This window comes from Oncorhynchus masou, chromosome 29 (assembly GCF_036934945.1).
Source record: "Oncorhynchus masou masou isolate Uvic2021 chromosome 29, UVic_Omas_1.1, whole genome shotgun sequence".
Classification (NCBI taxonomy): Eukaryota; Metazoa; Chordata; class Actinopteri; order Salmoniformes; family Salmonidae; genus Oncorhynchus; species Oncorhynchus masou.
Window position 1 is genome coordinate 57,054,949 of NC_088240.1, and position 22,163 is coordinate 57,077,111.

At 42.7% G+C, this 22,163-nt stretch overlaps 1 protein-coding gene across 1 annotated transcript; it reads left to right on the forward strand.

Annotated features, from left to right (window-relative positions):
* The first annotated feature begins 11,923 nt into the window (after positions 1-11,923).
* On the forward strand, positions 11,924-21,496 carry smpdl3b (sphingomyelin phosphodiesterase acid like 3B). The gene is made up of 9 exons (XM_064945395.1): positions 11,924-12,089; positions 12,261-12,474; positions 12,688-12,785; positions 12,906-13,049; positions 13,540-13,709; positions 13,970-14,150; positions 14,417-14,550; positions 15,705-15,967; positions 18,454-21,496. Exons 1-9 carry the CDS (start codon positions 11,948-11,950, stop codon positions 18,656-18,658), a joined length of 1,551 nt encoding a protein of 516 aa, XP_064801467.1. The 5' UTR covers positions 11,924-11,947; the 3' UTR covers positions 18,659-21,496.
* The last annotated feature ends 667 nt before the right edge of the window (positions 21,497-22,163 follow it).

The window sequence follows — 22,163 nt, forward strand, 5'->3', positions numbered from 1 at the left end:
TAGAACGTCACCTTTAAACTTGTCAATCAATAAGTGTCAAAACACCAGCAGAATGATTTGATCCATGGCTGAAACAGGCCATATCTCCCCATTGTGCTTTCCAAAAATTCGAATCACTTTCACCCGAATGAGTTTCCTGACGAAGGACAATATCTGCGTTACTGCGTTAGCAATATAAAAATAAAGCTTTCCTTTTTGTAAGATTTCTCAAACCCCGAGCATTCAGACTAACGAAGTCAGAGTGGTATCCATTAAACACGCCAAAGAGCTGATGCAATTGAAGAACCTTAAAGAAAAAGAGATGATGATCAAGCTTGACAGTTTTCTAAAGAAAGATAATCTATCTGAAGAAGAGGAGTCTGTATTCAAATCTTTACAACTAGAATTAGAACAGATTAACACGGATCTGGCAAAAGATGCCTTTGTAAAGTCAAGAGCAAAATGGGGGAAAGAAACACTAGTTACTTTTTTGCACTTGAAAAGAGAAACTACAAAAGAAAATCTATAACTGCACTCAAAATTAACGATGTTTAATGCAAAGATCCCATTACAATATCATCATTTGTCAATTCCTTTTATGAAACCCTTTACAGCAATTTCAGGAAGATGGTTATGAAAGCTACATTTGCCACATTCAGAATTATGTCCCTGTAATTGAGGATGATTTCCAATCAGTTTGCGATTCACCTGTGTCAGTTGAAGAAATTAGAGAGGCTCTGAATTCAATGAAAAATGGGAAATCACCTGGCCCTGATGGCCTGTCAGTTGAATTCTATAGACAGTTTTGGGAGTTACTAGAAAACCCGATTTTTAATATGTTTCAATATTGCATTAAAAGTAGGGAAATGGTCTCCACTATGAAACAGGGCCTTATTTCATTGATTCCGAAGCCCGATAAAGACCCTTCTCTCATTGACAATTGGGGGTGCCAAAATATTAAAGAAAGGAACAGATACCATTATAAATGAGACTCAAACAGGATTTACGAAGGGCCATCACATAAACTCTAACATTTGTTTAGTCTTGGACCTTATAGATTATTCAGATGCAATTGACTCAGATGCAATTGTCTTATTTTTGGACATCTGTAAAGCCTTTGACACAATTGAACATTACTTTCTCTTAAACTTTTTGGATCTGGTGAACATTTTATCAAAGTAATTCACAAAGATATTTACAAAGATATAAATAATTATGTTACTAAACCTTAATACTTCCAAAATATTCAGTATCAACAGAAGTGTATGACAAGGATGCCCAATTTAGCCATTTATATTCATTTTGGTTGTGGATCTTCTATCTCTAGATATTCTGAATAATGCAAATTTGGATTTTTAACAAAGAAAACAACATTTCCCAACTGGCTGATGATACTACTCTTTTCTTAAGAGACAAAGACCAGGTCGCCCATGCCCTTAATGCTATAACTGCATTTTCTATTGCATCAGTATTAATGCTGAATGTTTCTAAATGTGAAATCTTATGTTTATTTGACTCTGATGATAAAGAAATAGAAAATATTCCTGTAAAGGACTGTGTTAAATATTTTTATTTTTCCGTTATTTTACCAGGTAAGTTGACTGAGAACACGTTCTCATTTGCAGCAACGACCTGGGGAATAGTTACAGGGGAGAGGAGGGGGGTGAATGAGCCAATTGTAAACTGGAGATTATTAGGTGACCGTGATGGTTTGAGGGCCAGAATGGGGATTTAGCCAGGTCACCGGGGTTAACACCCCTACTCTTATGATAAGTGCCATGGGATCTTTAATGACCTCAGAGAGTCAGGACACCTGTTTAACGTCCCATCCAAAAAGACAAAACAGGGCAGTGTCCCCAATCACTGCCCTGGGGAATTTTAGACCAGAGGAAAGAGTGCCTCCTACTGGCCCTCCAACACCACCTGGTCTCCCATCCAGGAACTGACCAAGACCAACCCTGCTTAGCTTCAGAAGCAAGCCAGCAGTGGTATGCAGGGAGGTATGCTGCTATTAATACATCTGCCAAAAAAACCACTTAGTCAGACAACATTTGAATTTCTCTCCTAAAATTAAGAAAACCAAAAAATATATTCAATAATTGCCTACAAAGAGATCTTTCTATACTTGGGAGACTACTTCTGTCCAAGGCAGAGGGACTGTCTCGTTTGGTGTACCCCTCATTATCTTTATGTGTAAATCCTCCTACTTGTAAAGAGATCAATAAGACCTTTCTTGACTTCATCTGGATAAATAAATCTCACAAACTAAAAACATCAGTCCTTTCTAACAAAAGAGCTGAAGGCGGTCTAGAAGTGCTGGATTTTGTTGACATAAATCTACTTTCAAGATAAACTGGTTGGAAAGATGTTTGATCAATACTGATTCAATATGGTATTTCATTCCAAATAATGTGTGTAATAAGTTGGGAGGTCTTCAATTTTTACTGAAATGTAATTATATTCCTGAAAGATTACCTGCTAAATTGGCTAGGTTTCACTAACAAGCTTTAATGGCCTGGAAAATGTTTCCTGCACAATTTTTCCCCACATAAAGCTCTTTTGTGGAATAATTCAGACATAACTGTAAGGAATAAGTCAGTATTCTACCCCAGCTGGCATGAGAGGAATATTGACTTTGTTCTTGATGTTTTTGACAACAAGGGAAATGTTCTCACATATGAACAATTTATAACATTGACATTGAAATAATTTCCAATACCTTTCAGATAGTTTATTTCTGTGATCAAAGCCATTCCCAGTGGTCTAACTACACTAATGAAAACTCATCTTAGCTTTGGTAATGATCACAAAGCTGATCCAGAACTGGGATTGGAAGGCGTGTGCTTACTTGAGATATCTTGTTGTAATAAATATATCAGACAAATTCTTCATTCACAAAACCAACTTACACCGAGAGGAAAGTTTTGTCACGAATCCCTCTTCCTGAGTCTGTGTTTGCCTGTGTTTCTGTCCTGGAGTGTGTTTCCGGTGTCCTGGAACGCACCCTGTCTGGTTGCCGGGCGAATTAGCTTGTTGGGAGATCGATGTTCACCCGCACCTGTATCCCATCAGTAATCTGCACACCTGTCCTGATCATCACCTCTCCCCTTCAAAAGCTCTGACCTGACATCCATTCCCTGCCGGATCGTTAGCCATGAACAGTATGTCGTGCCATAGTATCAGCCTCAAGTTAGATAGAATTTGTTTTGTTGTTTTTTACGTATTGCTTGCCTTAAACTTACCTCCGTTTGTTCTGTCTTCAGTTACTCACCCGGATCATTTACCCCATTCCCGCCTGGTCGTCGGAGAATTCCGCTACCCCATTGGATCCACCTATTTACTCTCATCAACTCACCACCGTTGCCCGCTACGCCACCTGGATATATCTACCCATTCATATTCACTTGTAAATAAATACTCACCTTCTTCCTACTCTCCTTGTCCTGGTCTGCTTCTGGGTTCGATATTGAAAGAACGTGACAGAACGATCCGGCCAAGGATGAACCCAGCGGACCTGGACTCCGTTTGCCATGCCATTACCCAGCGGGGGAAGACATTGGGACAACACAAGACGGCGCTACAGGAGCGGGTTCAATCCAGAACTTATCTGCTAGCTTAATACAAAACCAGGATCAGCTCAGTTTGCCGGCGATTCATTTCACCACCTGTTTCGCCCATCTCACCTGCCGTGTCTGGTGCGGTTTCCTTCCGTGAACCCAAGGTACCGACGCCTGATAAATATGAAGGGGATTTGGGAAGATGCCGTTCGTTTCTTATGCAGTGTGGGTTAGTGTTTGATCTGCAGCCCCATTCTTACGCCACTGACAAGGCTAGGATAGCCTTTGTTATTGAACTGCTGCGTGGAAGAGCTCTGGAATGGGCTTCAGCCGTTTGGGAATGACAGGAGACCTGCATGGCTTCATACCAGGAGTTCACGGGAGAGATGAGAAAGCTTTTTGACCATCCAGTCCGAGGTAAGGACGCAGCTAAACGTTTGTTCACTCTTCGCCAAGGAGCTCGCAGTGTGGCAGACTTGATCGAGTTCAGGACATTGTCTGTGGAGAGTGGTTGGAATGAGGAGTCACTACAAGCGGCTTTTTACCAGGGGTTGTCGGAGCAACTCAAGGACGAGCTGATATCCTATCCAGAGCCTAGTGACCTAGACAGCTTGGTCACTTTATCTATTCGGGTAGATAATAGAGTCCGAGAGAGAAGGAGGGAGAAGCAGTGGGGCCCATCTAATCAATCAGCAACTCGGTTACCATTCGGTTCAGGAAGTGAACCAGAACGTATTGATCATTTTCCCTCACTCGGGATTAGTGGAGGAGTCCTGCCGCCAGATCCTGAACCTATGCAAGTGGGGCGGCACGGGTTAACTAAGGACGAGCGCCAACGTAGACGTGAGACCAACAGCTGCCTCTACTGTGGTAACTCGGGACATTACATCTCCGTTTGTCCTCAGCGCCCGTTAAACTGCTCGGCTCGTTAAGTTTGGGAGGTTTGTTAGCGAGCCAGTTTCAACCTCTCAAGAGCCCTGTCAGACCTCGTTTTCCTGCTACCCTCATAAATAAGAATCAGAGTTTAGCGATTAACGCTTTCATCGATTCAGGTGCCGATGACAGCTTCATTGATGCCGACTTAGTGGAACAGCTGGGGCTTTCCAATGAGCAATTACCGGAAGCCATTGAAGCAACCACTCTGAACGGCAGTAGTCTGGCACGGATCACTATGAGGACTGAACCGGTTAAGATGTTGTTGTCGGGGAATCATTCAGAGGTTATTTATTTTTTCATTTTGCTTTCCCCCCATGTTCCTCTGGTTCTTGGATACCCCTGGCTAAGAGAACACAATCCTTCGTTCGATTGGGTGACTGGTAAGGTAACTAGTTGGAGCATTGAGTGCCATGCTAACTGCCTCAGGACTGCCTGTTCTCATGCTGTCCCCAGTCGGGTCAGTGAGTCTGCTCCTCCTGATTTGTCCCTGGTTCCTGAAACATATCACGAGTTGGATGAGGTGTTCAGTAAGCAGAAAGCTCAGTCACTTCCTCCCCACCGACCTTATGATTGTACAATTAAGCTGTTCCCTGGAGCTGCCTTTCCCAAGGGACGGTTATACAGTATTTCTCGACCTGAGCGGGAAGCCCTGGAGACCTACATAAAGGAGTCTCTTGCTGCAGGTGTCATTCGTCCCTCGTCATCACCCCTGGGAGCTGGATTTTTTTTTGTGAGTAAGAAGGATGGCTCTCTTCGACCGTGTATTGATTATCGGGGTTTGAATGATATTACGGTCAAGAACAAGTACCCCTTGCCCTTGATGACTTCCGCTTTCGATTCTTTACAGGGTGCTCCTGTGTTTACGAAGCTTGATCTACGCAATGCGTATCATCTGGTTCGGATCAAAGAGGTGGACGAGTGGTTGACTGGATTCAATACACCTATGGGACATTTTGAGTACCAGGTGATGCCGTTTGGACTTTCCAACGCTCCAGCAGTGTTCCAAAGTTTGGTGAATGACGTGCTGAGGGATATGATCGGTCTGTTTGTGTTCGTTTACCTGGATGACATCCTGATTTTCTCCAAGGAGCTTTCCAGCCACATCCAGCATGTTAAGCAGGTCCTGCAGCGGTTATTGGAGAACCGTCTGTTTGTGAAGGCAGAGAAGTGTGATTTTCACGCCCACACTACATCCTTCCTCGGGTACATCATCTCCAGGGGTGAGATCAAGATGGACCAAGAGAAGGTTCGGGCGGTTCGGGATTGGGCCCGGCCCGGTACGAGATTGCAGCTCCAGAGATTCCTGGGATTTGCGAACTTCTATCGGAGGTTTATCCGTGATTACAGCCGGGTGGCCGCCCCTTTAACTGCTCTGACGTCTTGCACCAGAATTTTCTGTTGGACTCCTGAGGCAGACCGAACATTTCTGAACTTGAAGAGCCGATTCACCAACGCGCCGATTCTCTCTCAACCTGACACTTCTCGTCAGTTTGTTGTTGAGGTGGACGCGTCTGATGTGGGGGTGGGCGCCATCCTGTCCCAGCGTAACTCCACTGACAGTAAACTCCATCCCTGCGCCTTCTACTCTTGTCGTCTTTCACCAGCTGAGAGAAACTACGATGTGGGTAACCGGGAGCTTCTCGCTGTGAAGCTTGCCTTGGAGGAGTGGCGTCACTGGTTGGAGGGAGCGGAGCAACCATTTGTGGTCTGGACTGACCACAAGAATCTGGCTTACGTGCAATTGGCTAAACGTCTCAACTCCCGTCAGGCCAGGTGGGCTTTGTTTTTTGGACGCTTCAATTTTTCCCTGACGTTCCGACCTGGGTTGAAGAACGGCAAGGCGGACGCCTTGTCCCGGATGTTCTCCAAGACGGATGAGAGTGGGGCCAAGACTGAGACGATTCTTCCCCAGAACCTTGTCGTGGGAGCCGTTACATGGAGGATTGAGGAGGATGTGATGGCGGCCCTTCGGACGCAGCCCGGCCCCGGTAACAGTCCACCCGGTCGGTTGTTTGTGCCTGAGTAGGTCCGTTCTGCTGTTCTTCAGTGGTCCCACGCCAGCAAGATAGCTTGTCACCCTGGCGTTGCTCGGACTATGGTGCTACCGTGCAGGCGATTTTTGGTGGCCTGCCATGGGAGAAGATACCCGGAGGTTTGTTGCCGCATGTCCTGTTTGTGCTCAGAACAAAAGTACCAATCGGCCCAGCTCTGGGCTTCTTCACCCCCTACCTATTCCTCGGCGACCTTGGTCGCATCTGGCCCTGGATTTTGTCACTGGATTGCCCCCTTCTGTTGGGAACACGGTCATTCTGACCATTGTGGACAGATTCAGTAAGTTTGCTCATTTTGTCCCTCTCTCCAAGCTTCCATCTGCCATGGAGACGTCCGAGATCCTGGTTAGGGAGGTTTTCAGGGTCCACGGATTGCCCAGTGACATTGTTTCTGACCGTGGTACTCAGTTTACCTCTGCTGTCTGGAGATCCTTCTGTTTGGCCATTGGAGCTACAGTCAGTCTCACTTCTGGATTTCACTCACAATCTAATGGTCAGGCGGAGAGAGCCAACCAGAAGATGGAGTCCACGCTGCGTTGTCTTGTCTCCTCTGATCCCACCTCTTGGTCATCTCAATTACCCTGGGTCGAGTATGCCCATAATACCCTTCCTTCATCTGCCACTGGGATGTCCCCCTTCCAATGCCTGTACGGATACCAACCTCCCTTGTTTCCTTCTCAGGAGAGGGATATTTCGGTTCCTTCTGTCCAGGCCCACATTCGTCGTTGCCACCGGACCTGGCATCGGGCCAGGAAGGTCCTCCTTAGGGTTTCTGACCAGTATCAGATACAGGCGAATCGTCGCCGTATTCCTGCTCCCGCTTATACCATCGGAGATAAGGTTTGGTTGGCTACACGGGATCTTCCTCTACGGACTGAGTCGAGGAAACTGTCACTAGTTCACTGGTCCGTTTGTGGTGGAGAGAATCATTAACCCTGTTGTGGTCCGACCCAAATTGCCGGCAACGCTTCGAGTACACCCCACCTTTCATGTCTCCTGCCTCAAGCCGGTTCTCCTCAGTCCTCTGTTGCCCCCTCCTCCTCGTCGAATGATCGGAGGTGGTCCTGCCTACACGGTGCGCCGCATAATGGATTCCAGACGGCGGGGTCGAGGTTTCCAATATCTCGTGGATTGGGAAGGATATGGTCCAGAGGAGAGGAGTTGGATTCCTCTGCGTCAGATCCTTGATGACGACCTGCTTCGTGACTTCTACCGCCTCCACCCTGGCGCTCCAGGTAGTCTGCCCGGTGGCGTTCGTCGGAGTGGGGGTACTGTCACGAATCCCTCTTCCTGAGTCTGTGTTTGCCTGTGTTTCTGTCCTGGAGTGTGTTTCCGGTGTCCTGGAACGCACCCTGTCTGGTTGCCGGGCGAATTAGCTTGTTGGGAGATCGATGTTCACCCGCACCTGTATCCCATCAGTAATCTGCACACCTGTCCCTTCAAAAGCTCTGACCTGACATCCATTCTCTGCCGGATCGTTAGCCATGAACAGTATGTCGTGCCATAGTATCAGCCTCAAGTTAGATAGAATTTGTTTTGTTGTTTTTTACGTATTGCTTGCCTTAAACCTACCTCCGTTTGTTCTGTCTTCAGTTACTCACCCGGATCATTTACCCCATTCCCGCCTGGTCGTCGGCGAATTCCGCTACCCCATTGGATCCACCTATTTACTCTCATCAACTCACCACCGCTGCCCGCTACGCCACTTGGATATATCTACCCATTCATATTCACTTGTAAATAAATACTCACCTTCTTCCTACTCTCCTTGTCCTAGTCTGCTTCTGGGTTCGATTTTGAAAGAACGTGACAGTTTTTCTGGAACATGCTTATTCCTGACATTGTCTGGAAAAATGCATGGTTAAGGCCTTACAAATATTGGAAGTTCAGGAAGTAAAATTTTACATAAGATATATCCATGTAATTCTATGATATCCACATTTGTGGCTATTGATGATATCTGTGTTTTCTGTGAAAAAGAAGGTGAGAATCTGTCTCACTTGTTCTTTGAATGTAAATTTGTGTCAGAATTATGGGAAAACCTTGCAAAATACTTATTTACCATTATGAACACTGCCTATGTTTTTAACATGAAAGATATGTTACTATTGCAATAACAAGGCCACTGAAATGATTGTGATTTATTTTATTCTTGTTGCCAAATACTTCATACAAAAACAAAAATTCCGAAATTCTATACCAAAATTACATATTTTTTGATTGAATTTAACTTTTTTATTAAAACATTAACCCATTAACCCTAATGATTCCTAAATCATTGCAATAATATTTTTTCAGAGTGATTACAATTGCACTAGAATTTATTTTGTTCCAAATTTTTCTCGTTAATACCTGCGTTCTGTTTTGTATGATATAAGAATGTAAATTGTTGATCTGTATTTTGAATAAAAATAAATAAATAAAAATGAGTATGTGGTGTTGGGGAATAATCAGAATTAGGTGGTAACAAAGGTAAGATTTTTTATATTCATCATATGTTTGTAAGTTACTTCTCATCAGAATGTTATTTTTATATAATACTGTGGCGGGGTTGCAGTATCTGTTCTATGTCAAGACTAAGTTCCTTGGCCGGAGAGAGGGGAGAGGTCAGGCATGTATCTCTTGGCTCCACAATGTCTGTGTGCCAGTCAGTGTGTGTCTGTGATCTTGTCAAGATAGGATGGATTTGATATATGCATATTGATATGAAGGATTGGTTTATGGTTCTGAGTTTGAGAAAGGAGACAAAGCTGAACAATGAATTATGCCGATGCTGTCTTATCCTGTGTGTGTCTTTGCTATAAAAGTTCTCAGTTGAAATGTGTAAGGGACTCTCAGAGAATTCATTGATAGACACTGAATTGATCTGAGAGTCACAGGGTTGTGATAGAGCTCATATAATTAAAGATGGACTTTGATAACTAACTCTGACTTGTGTGTGGTTTGCTCCCATGATTTGGTAGAGGAAATTTCCACGACAGTGGACACCTGCTCGTAAAACATCTCATTCCAAACTCATGGGCATTAACAAAGGCGACCCTTCATTCAGGGCAGGTGGGCAGAGCTCGACCTGTTTTGAGCCCCACCTGTTTAGCTACAAAAATATATATACAGTATATATGTTGTTTTTGTGCCTGTTTCGCATGTTATTTTGGCATTAATTCATGTCACATATCAGTTTGCAAACAATGTAAAATATAAATAATAACCTTTGAGTTAATAAAGCTGCACACAAACATTTGTCTCTTTTTTGCTTTCTTGAGTAAGGCAGCTCCAAAATGCAGGTGAGCCTAGCTCAGTGCTTTCTGTGGTGGAGGGGCAGCCAGCTGAATACACGGAGTGTAGGGGTTGGAAATCTGTAGGGGAGAGCTTGAAAATTCATGCCCCTTGAGTGTTGCCATAGGGTTACATTAGAGGTGCCCATCCGAGAAGGCTCAAGGTCATAGGCCAAAGATAAAATTATGTCAAATCGCGTTATATCTACCGTAGCTTTGATTGGATTGATGTCAACATACTTTCAAAATCTTAGCTAGCAAGCTAGCAGTCGTCATCATGAAGTAGACAATCTACTGGCAAATTCTTTCCAATCCTTGTCATATGAAGAGAAATTTTAGATAAAACGGCCATTGGATATAATCGGCCATCGGCCATTGGATATAAAAATTACACATCAAGTTGGAAATCGGAAATTCAACATTGAGTGGTTTGAAAGGAATCAGTGGCTAACTGCAAGCATTGCAAAGCAATCACTAGCCTGCTCTTCAGTGGAGTGGGTGTGTGGTCCAAGTTGGGTTTAAGGGTTTCTTTTCCAAGCTTAAAAGGACAAACATTCAACATTTGCCATGCTGTCAATCCAGCATGATTTCTGCCGCGTTCAAAACCACTGGAAACTCGGAACTGGGAAATCTCAGACTTCAGTGAGTTCAAGACAACTGAACGGTCATCCAACTCGGAATTCCAAGTCGGGAACTCAGGCATCTTTCTAGAGCTCCGACCTGAAGATAACTGACATCATAATTCAACCTTGTTTTTTCCCCCCCAGAGTTCCCAGATGTCTTGAAAGCACCATAAATCCAGAGAATGCCAGACTTTGATGACAAAGTTTGATGACAGAATTTTTCAGCGAAGGACCGCCACGCCACCTTCCTGTTGAAGTGGGCACAGAACAACAAGGTGAGTCCAAAAATGTCTTGTATGCTGCTACATAAATGATGTAATATGCCAGGGAGATATGTGTACTATAGCTAAGAACGTAATACTAAGTATACATTGTGTAGTAAGCTGTGCCTCACCTTAATAATTTGGTCCCTTTTCCCCTCATATCTTAGAATACACTGTTCTGACTTGGTGGTGCACATGTAGCCTATAGCCTGTTTCAGAGAAATGTCATCATCGAATATTGTAAGAGCTTTCATTGTCTGTGCTGTGGTGTGGGGAGGATTTCCGCAAGATCAAACATATTTTAAATGTGGTCACCCTAAGCAGGATAGGAGAACTTATGCAGCGGGTTAGGAGACCAAGTTTAAGGTTAGGAAAGGGTTAGGGATAGCAAAATTGAAGGGGAATCTTTCCCTTTCATTGGTCAACTATCACATTTACAGCTACCCCAGTAACCACGCCCTTTGCTTGACAGCAAAACAATTCACATCTCTTGTCCCCATTCGTTTAACACGGAGCGCCTGCTTTCTCTGACCAGCAGAAACACAACGCTAAGCACTCTGCTTACACTTTCTACCATTCTTCTTTAGCAAACCATCTCCCTTTTTTTCAGTCATTTTTCACAGATTCAAGCTCACCACCTTCCTCCCTCTCTCAGACCTCCTCTGCCTCTCTTTCCCCCTCTGTATTCTAAGTATACATCTCCTTATGATACTACTGCACTTCTCCTGACATATATCTTGTTCTTGCTTTCTCAAGGGACGCCATTTAAGCGGCTGTCACAATCTGCGTACTATCAGCACGGTATGTAGCGCTTAACAGTGCATCCCACTTATAATGCAGTTGCTTTGTCTTGATGTTATTTTTCATCAAAAGCTACCGCAACACGGTCAAATGACAAAACCGGACGCTGTCCTAACCTACTACGAAAGTCACTTTTTATCGAATTGGCGTGAAAAGGGTGTGTCCCTGTTGCAGAGGACATGCTCTACTGCTGGGTCATCACACCCTCCATTTTTTGGAACCAAATTGCAAAAGAAAACATTACATTTGGTTGTTGATTAGTGTTACAAATTGTATTTGCTACAGGTCACAATAAATGTAAGTTTATAGCCTATTTTGACAAATATTTTGAACCATACATGCAGTCTATTGGTAGGCATAATATAATATAGAGATTAATAAGTATAACTTAAACCAGCCCAGCCCTTAAACACAGCTGTTTCTTATCTTTCATTTTAGAGACTAGGCTATTCAACTAGGGACATGAGTCATGACTTCATAGAATACGGCGTGCAACGTCTGTCCAGTGAGTCTACCTTCCCCATGACAGTCACTATGGCTGCGATGCGGACAATCCTCCTGTCCTGTCTTCTTTTCACATGCGGGAAAGTTCTGGGGCTGTCAGGTGAGTGCATAAAATGGCCTAACAATATACATTCAACAATGTAAATCATGTATTTAATATAGCCTGATCAACAATAGAAAACAATGCAGGGATGTGTTGTTAGTTGTTAGATAGCCATTCGATAAGGCTGTAGTCGATCTATCTGCGTGTCATCAGCACTTATTTTTCCAGGAAACTTTTGGCACATCACGGATATTCACTGGGACCCAACCTATAAACACACCGAAAATCCTGAGCTTGTGTGTGCTTCTAGTGGAAAACGTCCTGTGCCCAATGCGGGACAATTTGGAGACTACCTCTGCGATGCGCCATGGGACCTTATTAATTCCACAGTGTATGCAATGAAATACATTCTGCCAGATCCTGATTTCATCGTCTGGACAGGGTACAACAAACTAACATTTATTTTATGTAGCCCTTGTGTGTGTGTGTGTGTGTGTGTGTGTAAATGTAACTACTTGTCCATTTACCTTCTTAAAGTCAATTGTTCCATTGAAGAACATTGAGGATTGCTCCCATGTACTGTATATAAAACTACACATGTGATTGACTTTATCTAAAAGAGGCCCCTTACAACAACCTGACATTTGCCCCACAGAGATGACACGCCGCATGTCCCGAATGAGGATCTGGGAGAAGAGGAGGTTCTCTCCATTATCAGCAACCTCACCCACATCATAAAGCTTGTTTTTCCAGGTTTGTCTAACCGCCATTGCTTTTAAGGGGGAAGTCACTCTGGGCCAAACTGAAATATATTTTGTTTTCCTTTTGGATATATTTGTGAAAGCCATATGATCAACTCATGTTACCTTTCAGGTACTAAAGTGTACTCAGCGCTGGGGAATCATGACTACCATCCGAAGAGCCAGCTACCCCCAGTCCAGAACAACATCTATGAACAGATAGCACAGCTGTGGCAGGGCTGGTTGGAACCAGAGTCTCAAACAACCTTCCGCACAGGTAAGCTACAACAGATCCTGCTTAGGTCTGGTCATGTAAAGTAAAAATATATATATTGGTCACATGCCCTGAATACAACAAGTGTAGATTTTACAGTGAAATGCTTACTTATGAGCCATTCCCAACAGTTTAGAGTTAAAAGGTAAGACACATATTTGCTAAATAAAAAAAGGATAAGGTAATAAAATAAAAAATAATATATATATACAAGGAATAACAGTACTGAGTCAATGTGCAGGGGTACGGGGTAGTTGAGGTAATACAGTATGTGCATATGGGTAGGGGTACACCACTTGGGGCCAGTTTCCGGGGCACAGATTAAGCCTTCTGGACTAAAAAGCATGCTCAATTGAAATAATGAATTAAAACAATGTTTTAGTTCAGGGCTAGTGTTAATCTGTGTCTGGAAAACCAGTTCATGGAGTCTGGAATGGAATTAGTCAACTCCAGTCCAAACAGTTGTATTGTCTTTCCCTTTTTTTCTTTATAGGTGGATACTATACAGAGAACCTGCTGAACCGACCAGGTTACAGGGTTGTAGTCCTTAACACTAACCTATACTATGACCAGAACAAGGTCACAGAAAACATTGATGATCCAGCCGGCCAGTTCAACTGGGCAGACCAAGTTCTTACAGAAGCTGCCAACAACAAAGAAAAGGTCTTACCACGCTCTCTATGATGCAAGAAATAGCAAGAGAAGATAAGTGCCTAGTAACTCTGCCAGTAAAAGCCAAGCATCTGTTGGACATATAGAGATAACATACTCCTGTTTTCTTCGTATTTAGTGGAGGTGATTTGGAATCAAGCTCTCATGAAGAGGTAGCCCTGTCTGAGACTTGTAAAAGCAGATGTTGCATACAGACTTTGAGGATATCCTTTTATGATTTAATCGCAATCCCACACCAATTTCTCTCTTAGGTTTACATCATTGGCCACGTTCCACCAGGGTTCTTTGAGAAGAAGCGGAATAAGCCTTGGTTTCGACCCAACTTCAACAAACGTTACCTAGAACTGATCCAGAAGCATCACTCTCTAATTATCGGACAGTTCTTCGGCCATCATCACACTGACAGCTTTCGCATGTTCTACAGCTCGGAAGGTGCAGTGTCATTTAACAGATGCACATACTACAAACTTTGTTCCACCATCTCAAGACATTCATCATTAGGCAGAGCCATCTGTTTCTGCTCTTTTGCCAACATTGCAATAGAGTTGGCAAGAGCACAAACATATCTGGGACCAGGCTAATTCAACATTTGAACATGATTGTTCAAACATTGGATGCAGAGAAAAATGTATGTGTGCTGCCAATTTATAGTACTTGTTCCTCTAATCTATAGTATCTCACCAACTGTCTTTCCCCAGGTTCCCCCATCAGTACCATGTTCCTTACCCCTGGTGTCACTCCCTGGAAGACCACCTTACCTGGGGTTACAGACGGAGCCAACAACCCTGGGATCCGCGTCTTTGAATATGACACCCAAACTCTTCTAGTCAAAGTAAGAGCCATTAGACTCTTCTTAAAAGCCCCACAAATCTGTCAATTTAATGGTTGCTCAGAAACAAAATCTTACCACTCTGCCTCCTCCATTATTGCCTGATTAACACTATAGGGCCAAACCAAACCATACTGTGCTGGCTCAGATAGTTTCTTTTCACATTGCTCTTTCCTGTCTACCTCTCTAGCAGCACACATGTGATCGACAACTGTGCAGAATGTGCTACCCTGCTGCTACCAGCTTTGTGGAGTATTTTCTGCTTTAATAATAGTAATTTCTTAAACTTCTACAGCGCTTTTCATAAAATAAAAAAAATGTCAAGGCGCTTCAAAAGCAAAAAACAAAATGGAGAAGGTCAGTTCATGGCTTGATCAGATGACATTTGTCAGGGAGATGGCTGATGGAGATGGAGTCTGGTGATTGTCTTGTAGAGGACATGTAGCCACGGGAGTTCTTCCTCACAATGTGTGGCACCCACAACGAGCCGTCGGTCACAGCACTGACTGCATTCCCCCACTGCATCTCCTATTCCTCTCAAGATTAAGGTGACTACTCAGTTGATGTTTTCAAAAGCAGCCAGGTGCAACAAAAAAGCTGGTAGTGTCCAGATGCATCATTCAAGTAAAAAAAAAATGCCAGCTAGCAGGGGGTGGCCGGCAGCCTAGCAGTTAGAGCATTAGGCCAGTAACGAAAGAACCCTGGTTTGAATCCCAGAGGTGAAGAATCCGTCCATGTGCACTTGAGCACCGTTAAGTCGCTCTGGATAAAAGTGTCTACTAAAATTGAATGACTAAAATGTAGCTGGCCAAGCCAAAAAGAGTTGACCTGCCAGTCCATCTGCAAAATGTGTGGGTAAGAACCATCAGATATAAGCAATAAACACACAATGTTAGCCAAAACAGCTGATTAAAATGACTACACATTTACAGCAGCTCTGTGCTTAGGCTGCTACTATGGTGCCATGGCTTCTCTCTTTTCCACATTGTTCCCCTTACTTCAATGCTGTTCCCTATTGCTATTTTTAATGATGTAATGTGTGTTGTGAGTGACCCATGTAAAACGCACTTTAAATCAATTCGGACTTGACTTCACTAAACTAGACTCAGTAGTGTGAAAAAGGTATTAGTGTCTCCAATCTGTCTCTCAACCCACAGGACATGGTGACCTACTACCTGAACCTGACCCATGCCAACGTGGCCCAGGCACGCTGGGAGAAAGAGTACCGCTTCACTGAGAGCTTTCGTGTGCCTGACGCCTCCCCAGCCTCCATGCACCAGACTGTAGAACGCATGGCCAGCAACCGCTGCTACCTGCAGAAGTACTACGAGTTCAACTCAGTCAACTACGACCTGACAGAATGCAACAGTGACTGCCGAGTCGACCACGTGTGTGCTGCTAGAGAGGTAGACTTTGAGAGGTACGAGCATTGTCTGGAGAAAGAGAGGGCATCATCGACTGGTGTTGCCATGTTGTCAGTTCTGTCTGTGGTGATCAGTATTGTCTGGGCAAGCTGTTAATGATCTCAATGTGCACCAAAAATATGGACCCATTACTACTGGCTGCCTACAATGAAAGGACTGAACGGCTGCTCCAATCTATGGAGTCCTTCTCCCAAATGTTGCGATTAAGGACATTTACCTTGAATGATTTAATCAGATAGATGAATGTATCCTTTTCTAACATCAGATCTGTCAAGAATGCCTCTTTTTGAATATAGCAATCATTGACTGCATGCGACATTTTCCAGTCTGTGCATCTCAATTTCAGCCATGTACCACGCTTGTTAAAGTACGTTATGCTATGAAAATTTAGATGAAAATGGTTTAATAGGAAGACCTTTGATTTCAAAAATCTTTTTGTGACTTATTTTAACTCATGTTAATCGGTGTAATTTCAACCACCAGAAAATCTTTTTGATACTCTAGAGAGGCCCATCCTTTGTGGTAGACTGTAGCAAGAATGATCAATGGTTTCATTTGAATTTCTTTCTATATAGTCCCTATTTTAATAAATCACTTAATAATCTTTTGAAGATCGAGTTGGACCTGTGGCTGTCATGAAATTGTCAGCCGGTGATAGTCAAGCAAATAACTGCCGTCTCACGGTAACTGACCATTAATTAACATAAATGGGTTTATCTCCTGGCTTCCAGGCATAGCCTACAAGCCACTGATGCAGACCTATGGAACATCTACACAAGTCAATTAAATCTATATATATATATAGCCTACACCATCACAATAAATCCACTATTTATTTTAGTCTAAAGAAGCATGATATGAAGAAAATGTAGTCTATTTTGTCCTTATGTTTGGCACTAATATGGCTGTAGTTCATTTAGCAGACAAGATTTTCTTAGAATTGCGTGGCATTGTGTTTTATTATTTTCTAGTATGAAGAATACAATTGAACATGGCTGAATACCATGCCTCAAGGGCTGAATATAATAATTATAATTCCCTCCTCCCGGCTGCAGTGCCCCCGAAGCCACTTTCACTCACATGGCTCTCGCATATCTAAAATCTTATTAGCCAATGCCCGTCACGTGATCTTGTCCTTCTCACAGGCATCTCAGCTAATAAGTAGGCTACAAGTGAAGAAAGACACATCGCGGATACAACTGCATGCGTCCCTTTTATTGAATTCCGAGGCGCATATTGAAGACGTTAGAAGAACTGTCCACATTTAGCCTAATTTGTCAGCCAACAAAATGAGTAGATCTAACAAACAGAAAAAGCACTAGCCTATAGTGCATTCGGAAAGTACTCAGACCCCTTCCCTTTTTCCACATTGTTACGTTAAAGTCTTATTAAAAAATGCCCAATCTGCACACAATACCCCATAATGACAAAGCGAAAACAGGTTTAGACATTTTTGCAATTTTTTTTTTAACCTTATTTACATACAGTACCAGTCAAAAGTTTGGACACATCTACGCATTCAAGGGTTTTTCTTTATTTTTTACTAGTTTCTACATTGTATGAAATCATGTAGTAACCAAAATATATTTTATATTAGATTCTTCGAAGTAGCCACCCTTTGCCTTGATGACAGCTTCATGAGGTAGTCACCTGGAATGCATTTCAATTAATAGGTGTGCCTTGTTAAAAGTTCATTGGTGGAATTTCTTTCCTTCTTAATGCATTTGAGCCAATCAATAGTGTTATGACAAGGTAGGGGTGGTATACAGAATATATCCCTATTTGGTAAAAGACCAAGTCCATATTATCGCAAGAACAGCTCAAATAAGCAAAGAGAAATGACAGTCCATCATTATTTGAAGATGTGAAGGTCAGTCAATCTGGAAAATTTGAAAATTTCTTCAAGTGCAGTTGCAAAACAAACAAGAGCTATGATGAAACTAGCTCTCATGAGGACCACCACAGGAAAGGAAGACCCAGAGTTATCTCTGCTGCAGAGGATAAGTTCATTAGAGTTACCAGCCTCAGAAATTGCAGCCCAAATAAATGCTTTACAGAGTTCAAGTTTACTTCAAGTAAACTCAACATCAACTGTTCAGAGGAGACTGTGTGAACCAGGCCTTCATGGTCGAATTGCTGCTAAGAAACCATTACTAAAGGACACCAATAAAAAGAGACTTGCTTGGGCCATGAAGCACAAGCAATGAACATTAGACTGGTGGAAATCTGTCCTTTGTTCTGGTGAGTCCAAATTTGAGATTTTTGGTTCCAACTGCCGTGTCTTTGAGAAGTAGAGTAGGTGAACAGATTATAACCACAGGTATGGTTCCCACCGCGAAGCATGGAGGTGGTGGTGTGATGGTGCTTTGCTGGTGACACTGATTTATTTACACTTAACCAGCATGGCTACCACAGCATTCTGCAGTGATACGCCATCCCATCTGGTTTGCTCTAAGAGGGACTATAATTTGTTTTTAAACAGGACAATGGCCCAACTCACATCCAGGCCGTGTAAGGGCTGTTTGACCAAGAAGGAGAGTGATGGAGTACGGCTTCAGATGACCTGGCCTCCACAATCACCCGACCTCAACCCAATTGAGATGGCTTGGGATGAGTTGAACCGCAGAGTGAAGGAAAAGCAGCCAACAAGTGCTCAGCATATGTGGGATCACCTTCAAGACTGTTGAAAACCATTCCACGTGAAGCTGGTTGAGAGAATGCCAATAGTGTGCGAAGCTGTCCTCAAGGCAAAGGGTGGCTACTTTGAAGATTCTCAAATGTAACACTTTTTTGGTTACTACATGATTCCATATGTGCTATTTGACCTCCAATAGTAAAATAAAGAAAAACCCTTGAATGAGTAGATGTGTCCAAACTTTTGACTGGTACTGTAAGTATTCAGACCCTTTGCTGTGAGACTCAAAATTGAGCTCAGATGCATCCTGTTTCCATTGATCATCCTTAATATGTTTCTACAACTTGATTGGAGTCAACCTGTGGTAAATTCAATTGACTTGACATGATTTGGAAAGGCACACACCTGTCTATATAAAAGCCCCACAGTTGACAGTGCATATCAGAGCAAAAACAAAGCCACGAGGTTGATGGAATTGTCCATAGAGCTCAGAGACAGGATTGTGTCAAGGCACAGATCTGGGGAAGGATATCAAAAAATGTCTGCAGCATTGAAGGTCCCCAAAAACCCAGTGGCATCCATCATTCATAAATGTAAGAAGTTTGGAACCACCAAGACTATTCTTAATGCTGGCCACCCGGCCAAACTGAGCAATCGGAGGAGAAGGGCCTTTGTCAGGGAGGTGACCAAGAACCCAATGGTAACTCTGACAGAGCTCAAGAGTTCCTCTGTGGAGATGGTTGTCCTTCTGGAAGGTTCTCCCATCTCTGCAGCACTCCACCATTCAGACCTTTATGGTAGTGGCCAGACGGAAGCCAGTAAAAGGCACCTAAAGACTCTCAGACCATAAGAAACAAGATTCTCTGGTCTGATGAAACCAAGATTGAACTCTTTGGCCTAAATGCCAAGTGTCACGTTGGAGGAAACCTGCCACCATCCCTACGATGAAGCATGGTGGTGGAAACATCATGCTGTGGGGATGTTTTCAGCGGTAGGGACTGGGAGACTAGTCAGGATCAAGGGAAAAATGAACAGAGCAAAGTACAGAGAGATCCTTGATGAAAACCTACTCCAGAGCACTCAGGACCTCAAACTGGCGCGAAGGTTAACCTTTCAACAGGACCACGACTCTAAGCACACAGCCAAGACAACACAAGAGGGGCTTCGGGACAAGTCTTTGAATGTCCTTGAGTGGCCCAGCCAGAGCCCGGACTTGAACCTGATCGAATATCTCTGGAGGGACCTGAAAATAGCTGTGCAGCAACACTCCCCATTCAACCGAACAGAGCTTGAGAGGATCTGCAGAGAAAAATGGGATAAACTCCCCAAATACAGGTGTGCCAAGCTTAGAGTCATACCCAAGAGGAATCGAGGCTGTAATCGCTGCCAAAGGTGCTTCAACAAAGTACTGAGTAAAGAAAGAGTCTGAATACTTATGTAAATGTCAGATCTGTTTTTTCTAAAAACCCGTTTTTGCTTTGTCATTATGGGGTAGTGTGTAAATTGATGAGGGGAAACAAGGCTGTAACGTAACAAAATGTGGAAAAAGTCAAGGGGTCTGAATACTCCTCCCGAATGCACTGCATGTCAGTCTACTATTCCCCATAGTACAAAAGTTGACCTATTCTATTGGTCAACTTGTCCTTCTGCTCAATAAATAAATGTTCCAAACATAGCCTACTCTGGGACAGTCGTAGGATGCAAAAGAGCCCAAATTGATACAACCCCTCACATCAAAAAAACGTTTAAAAGCAATGAGGCTTATGCAACAGGTAAGAACGTTTAGCTTAAAATGTTGATAAACTATTAGGCTATTTCTTCACATTATAAGCACAGCAATGCACACATGGCAGTAGGCTATAAGCGCAAATGTTCCTAAATGCAGTCAATCAATGCGATTGTGTGTAATGCTTTATTATATAGGTGCATTTTTAATGGTGAAAATTCTTCCCCAAACTTGAAACTCACACGCCATCTACGTATGTATGCCAGCTTTACAACTACGCCGGTTGTAAAGCAAATTAAAGTGCTTAATGTTAAGATGTTATTTGGCCACTTTAGTTGTGATACAAACATTGTAAAAACATATAGGCCTATGGGCTAGGCTACATGAGGCGTGCAACTATTATTTGAAAAAAAGTTGCAAAAAAAAAAGGCATGTGCTGTTTCTTGCCTTATACTGCACGTTCTGGGCATCATTCACAATTGATAATACATCATTCACAAGTGATAAGCTAATATTGTCACCCATCAGACTATTCTTCATTTTATGTTGTCTTTACATGTACTAAATAATGTGTTAAATTAGTTTTGATTTACACTGAACAAAAATATAAAACACAATGTGCGAAGTGTTAGTCCCATGATTAATTTGCTGAAATTAAAGATCCCAGAAATGTTCCATGTGCCAAGATAATCCATCCACCTGACAGATGTGTCATATCAAGAAGCTAATTAAACAGCATGATCATTACACAGGTACACCTTGTGCTGGGGACAATGTAAGGCCACTCTAAAATATGCAGTTGTCACACAACACAATGCCAAAGATGTCTCAAGTGTTGAGGGAGTGTGCAATTGGCATGCTGACTGCAGGAATGTCCACTGGAGCTATTGCCTGAAAAAGTCACGTTAATGTCTCTACAATAAGCCACCTCCAATATCATTTAAGAGAATTTGGCAGTAGTTCCGACCGCAGACCACTCGTAACCACGTCAGCCCAGGACCTCCACTTCCGGCTTCTTCACCTGTGGAATCGTCTGGAATTTGTTCACGTGGAACTTGACTGCAGTCATGACTCGTGACTGCCTGTGGTGGTAACATGGTCAGTGTAAAGCTCTAGTAGGACCCTGCAGTATTGTTTTTAAAGTAATAAACATGTCTAATACGCGTCATGATAATATTTGCTCATGTCCATACAACAAGTATTGGGAACTCTATAAAATAGCTTAATCTTTCCCAAATGTTTATTAGTGTTTTACCAGAACACCATCTGTTGCATAACCACGTTAGCCTGGTCCCAGATCTATTTGTGCCGTCTTGCATAGTAATAACCATAGGAGTTGCCAAGACAGCACAAACCGATCTGGGACCAGGATATAACAATGTTACCATGCAGGAGAAATAAACATGTAGACAATAGATAATGTTGTCAAGGAATCCATGACCATTCTGAATTTTTTTCCATGAACTGTTGTCAGGAAAGATTACTTAAAGTGGTGCTAATAACATATACAGTGGGCTCCAAAATGACTGGCACCACTGACTGGCAATGCACAAATAACGCTTAAACAAATATAAACAATACAATTGTAGAGATAAACTCAAAATACCAACATGTGAGAAATACGATACTTTATTTATGTTTCAATGGAAACAACCAAAATAATTTATTGATTGAATTAAAAATCAATGTCCTCCATATCAAGGTTTCATAATTAATGACACCCTTAAAGATTATTGTAATCAACATCTACCAAAAATAAACCACAAATTAAATTCCACTTATTTAAGTTTATCTAAGCCTTAAGGAACTATATTGAGCATATCCATCACTT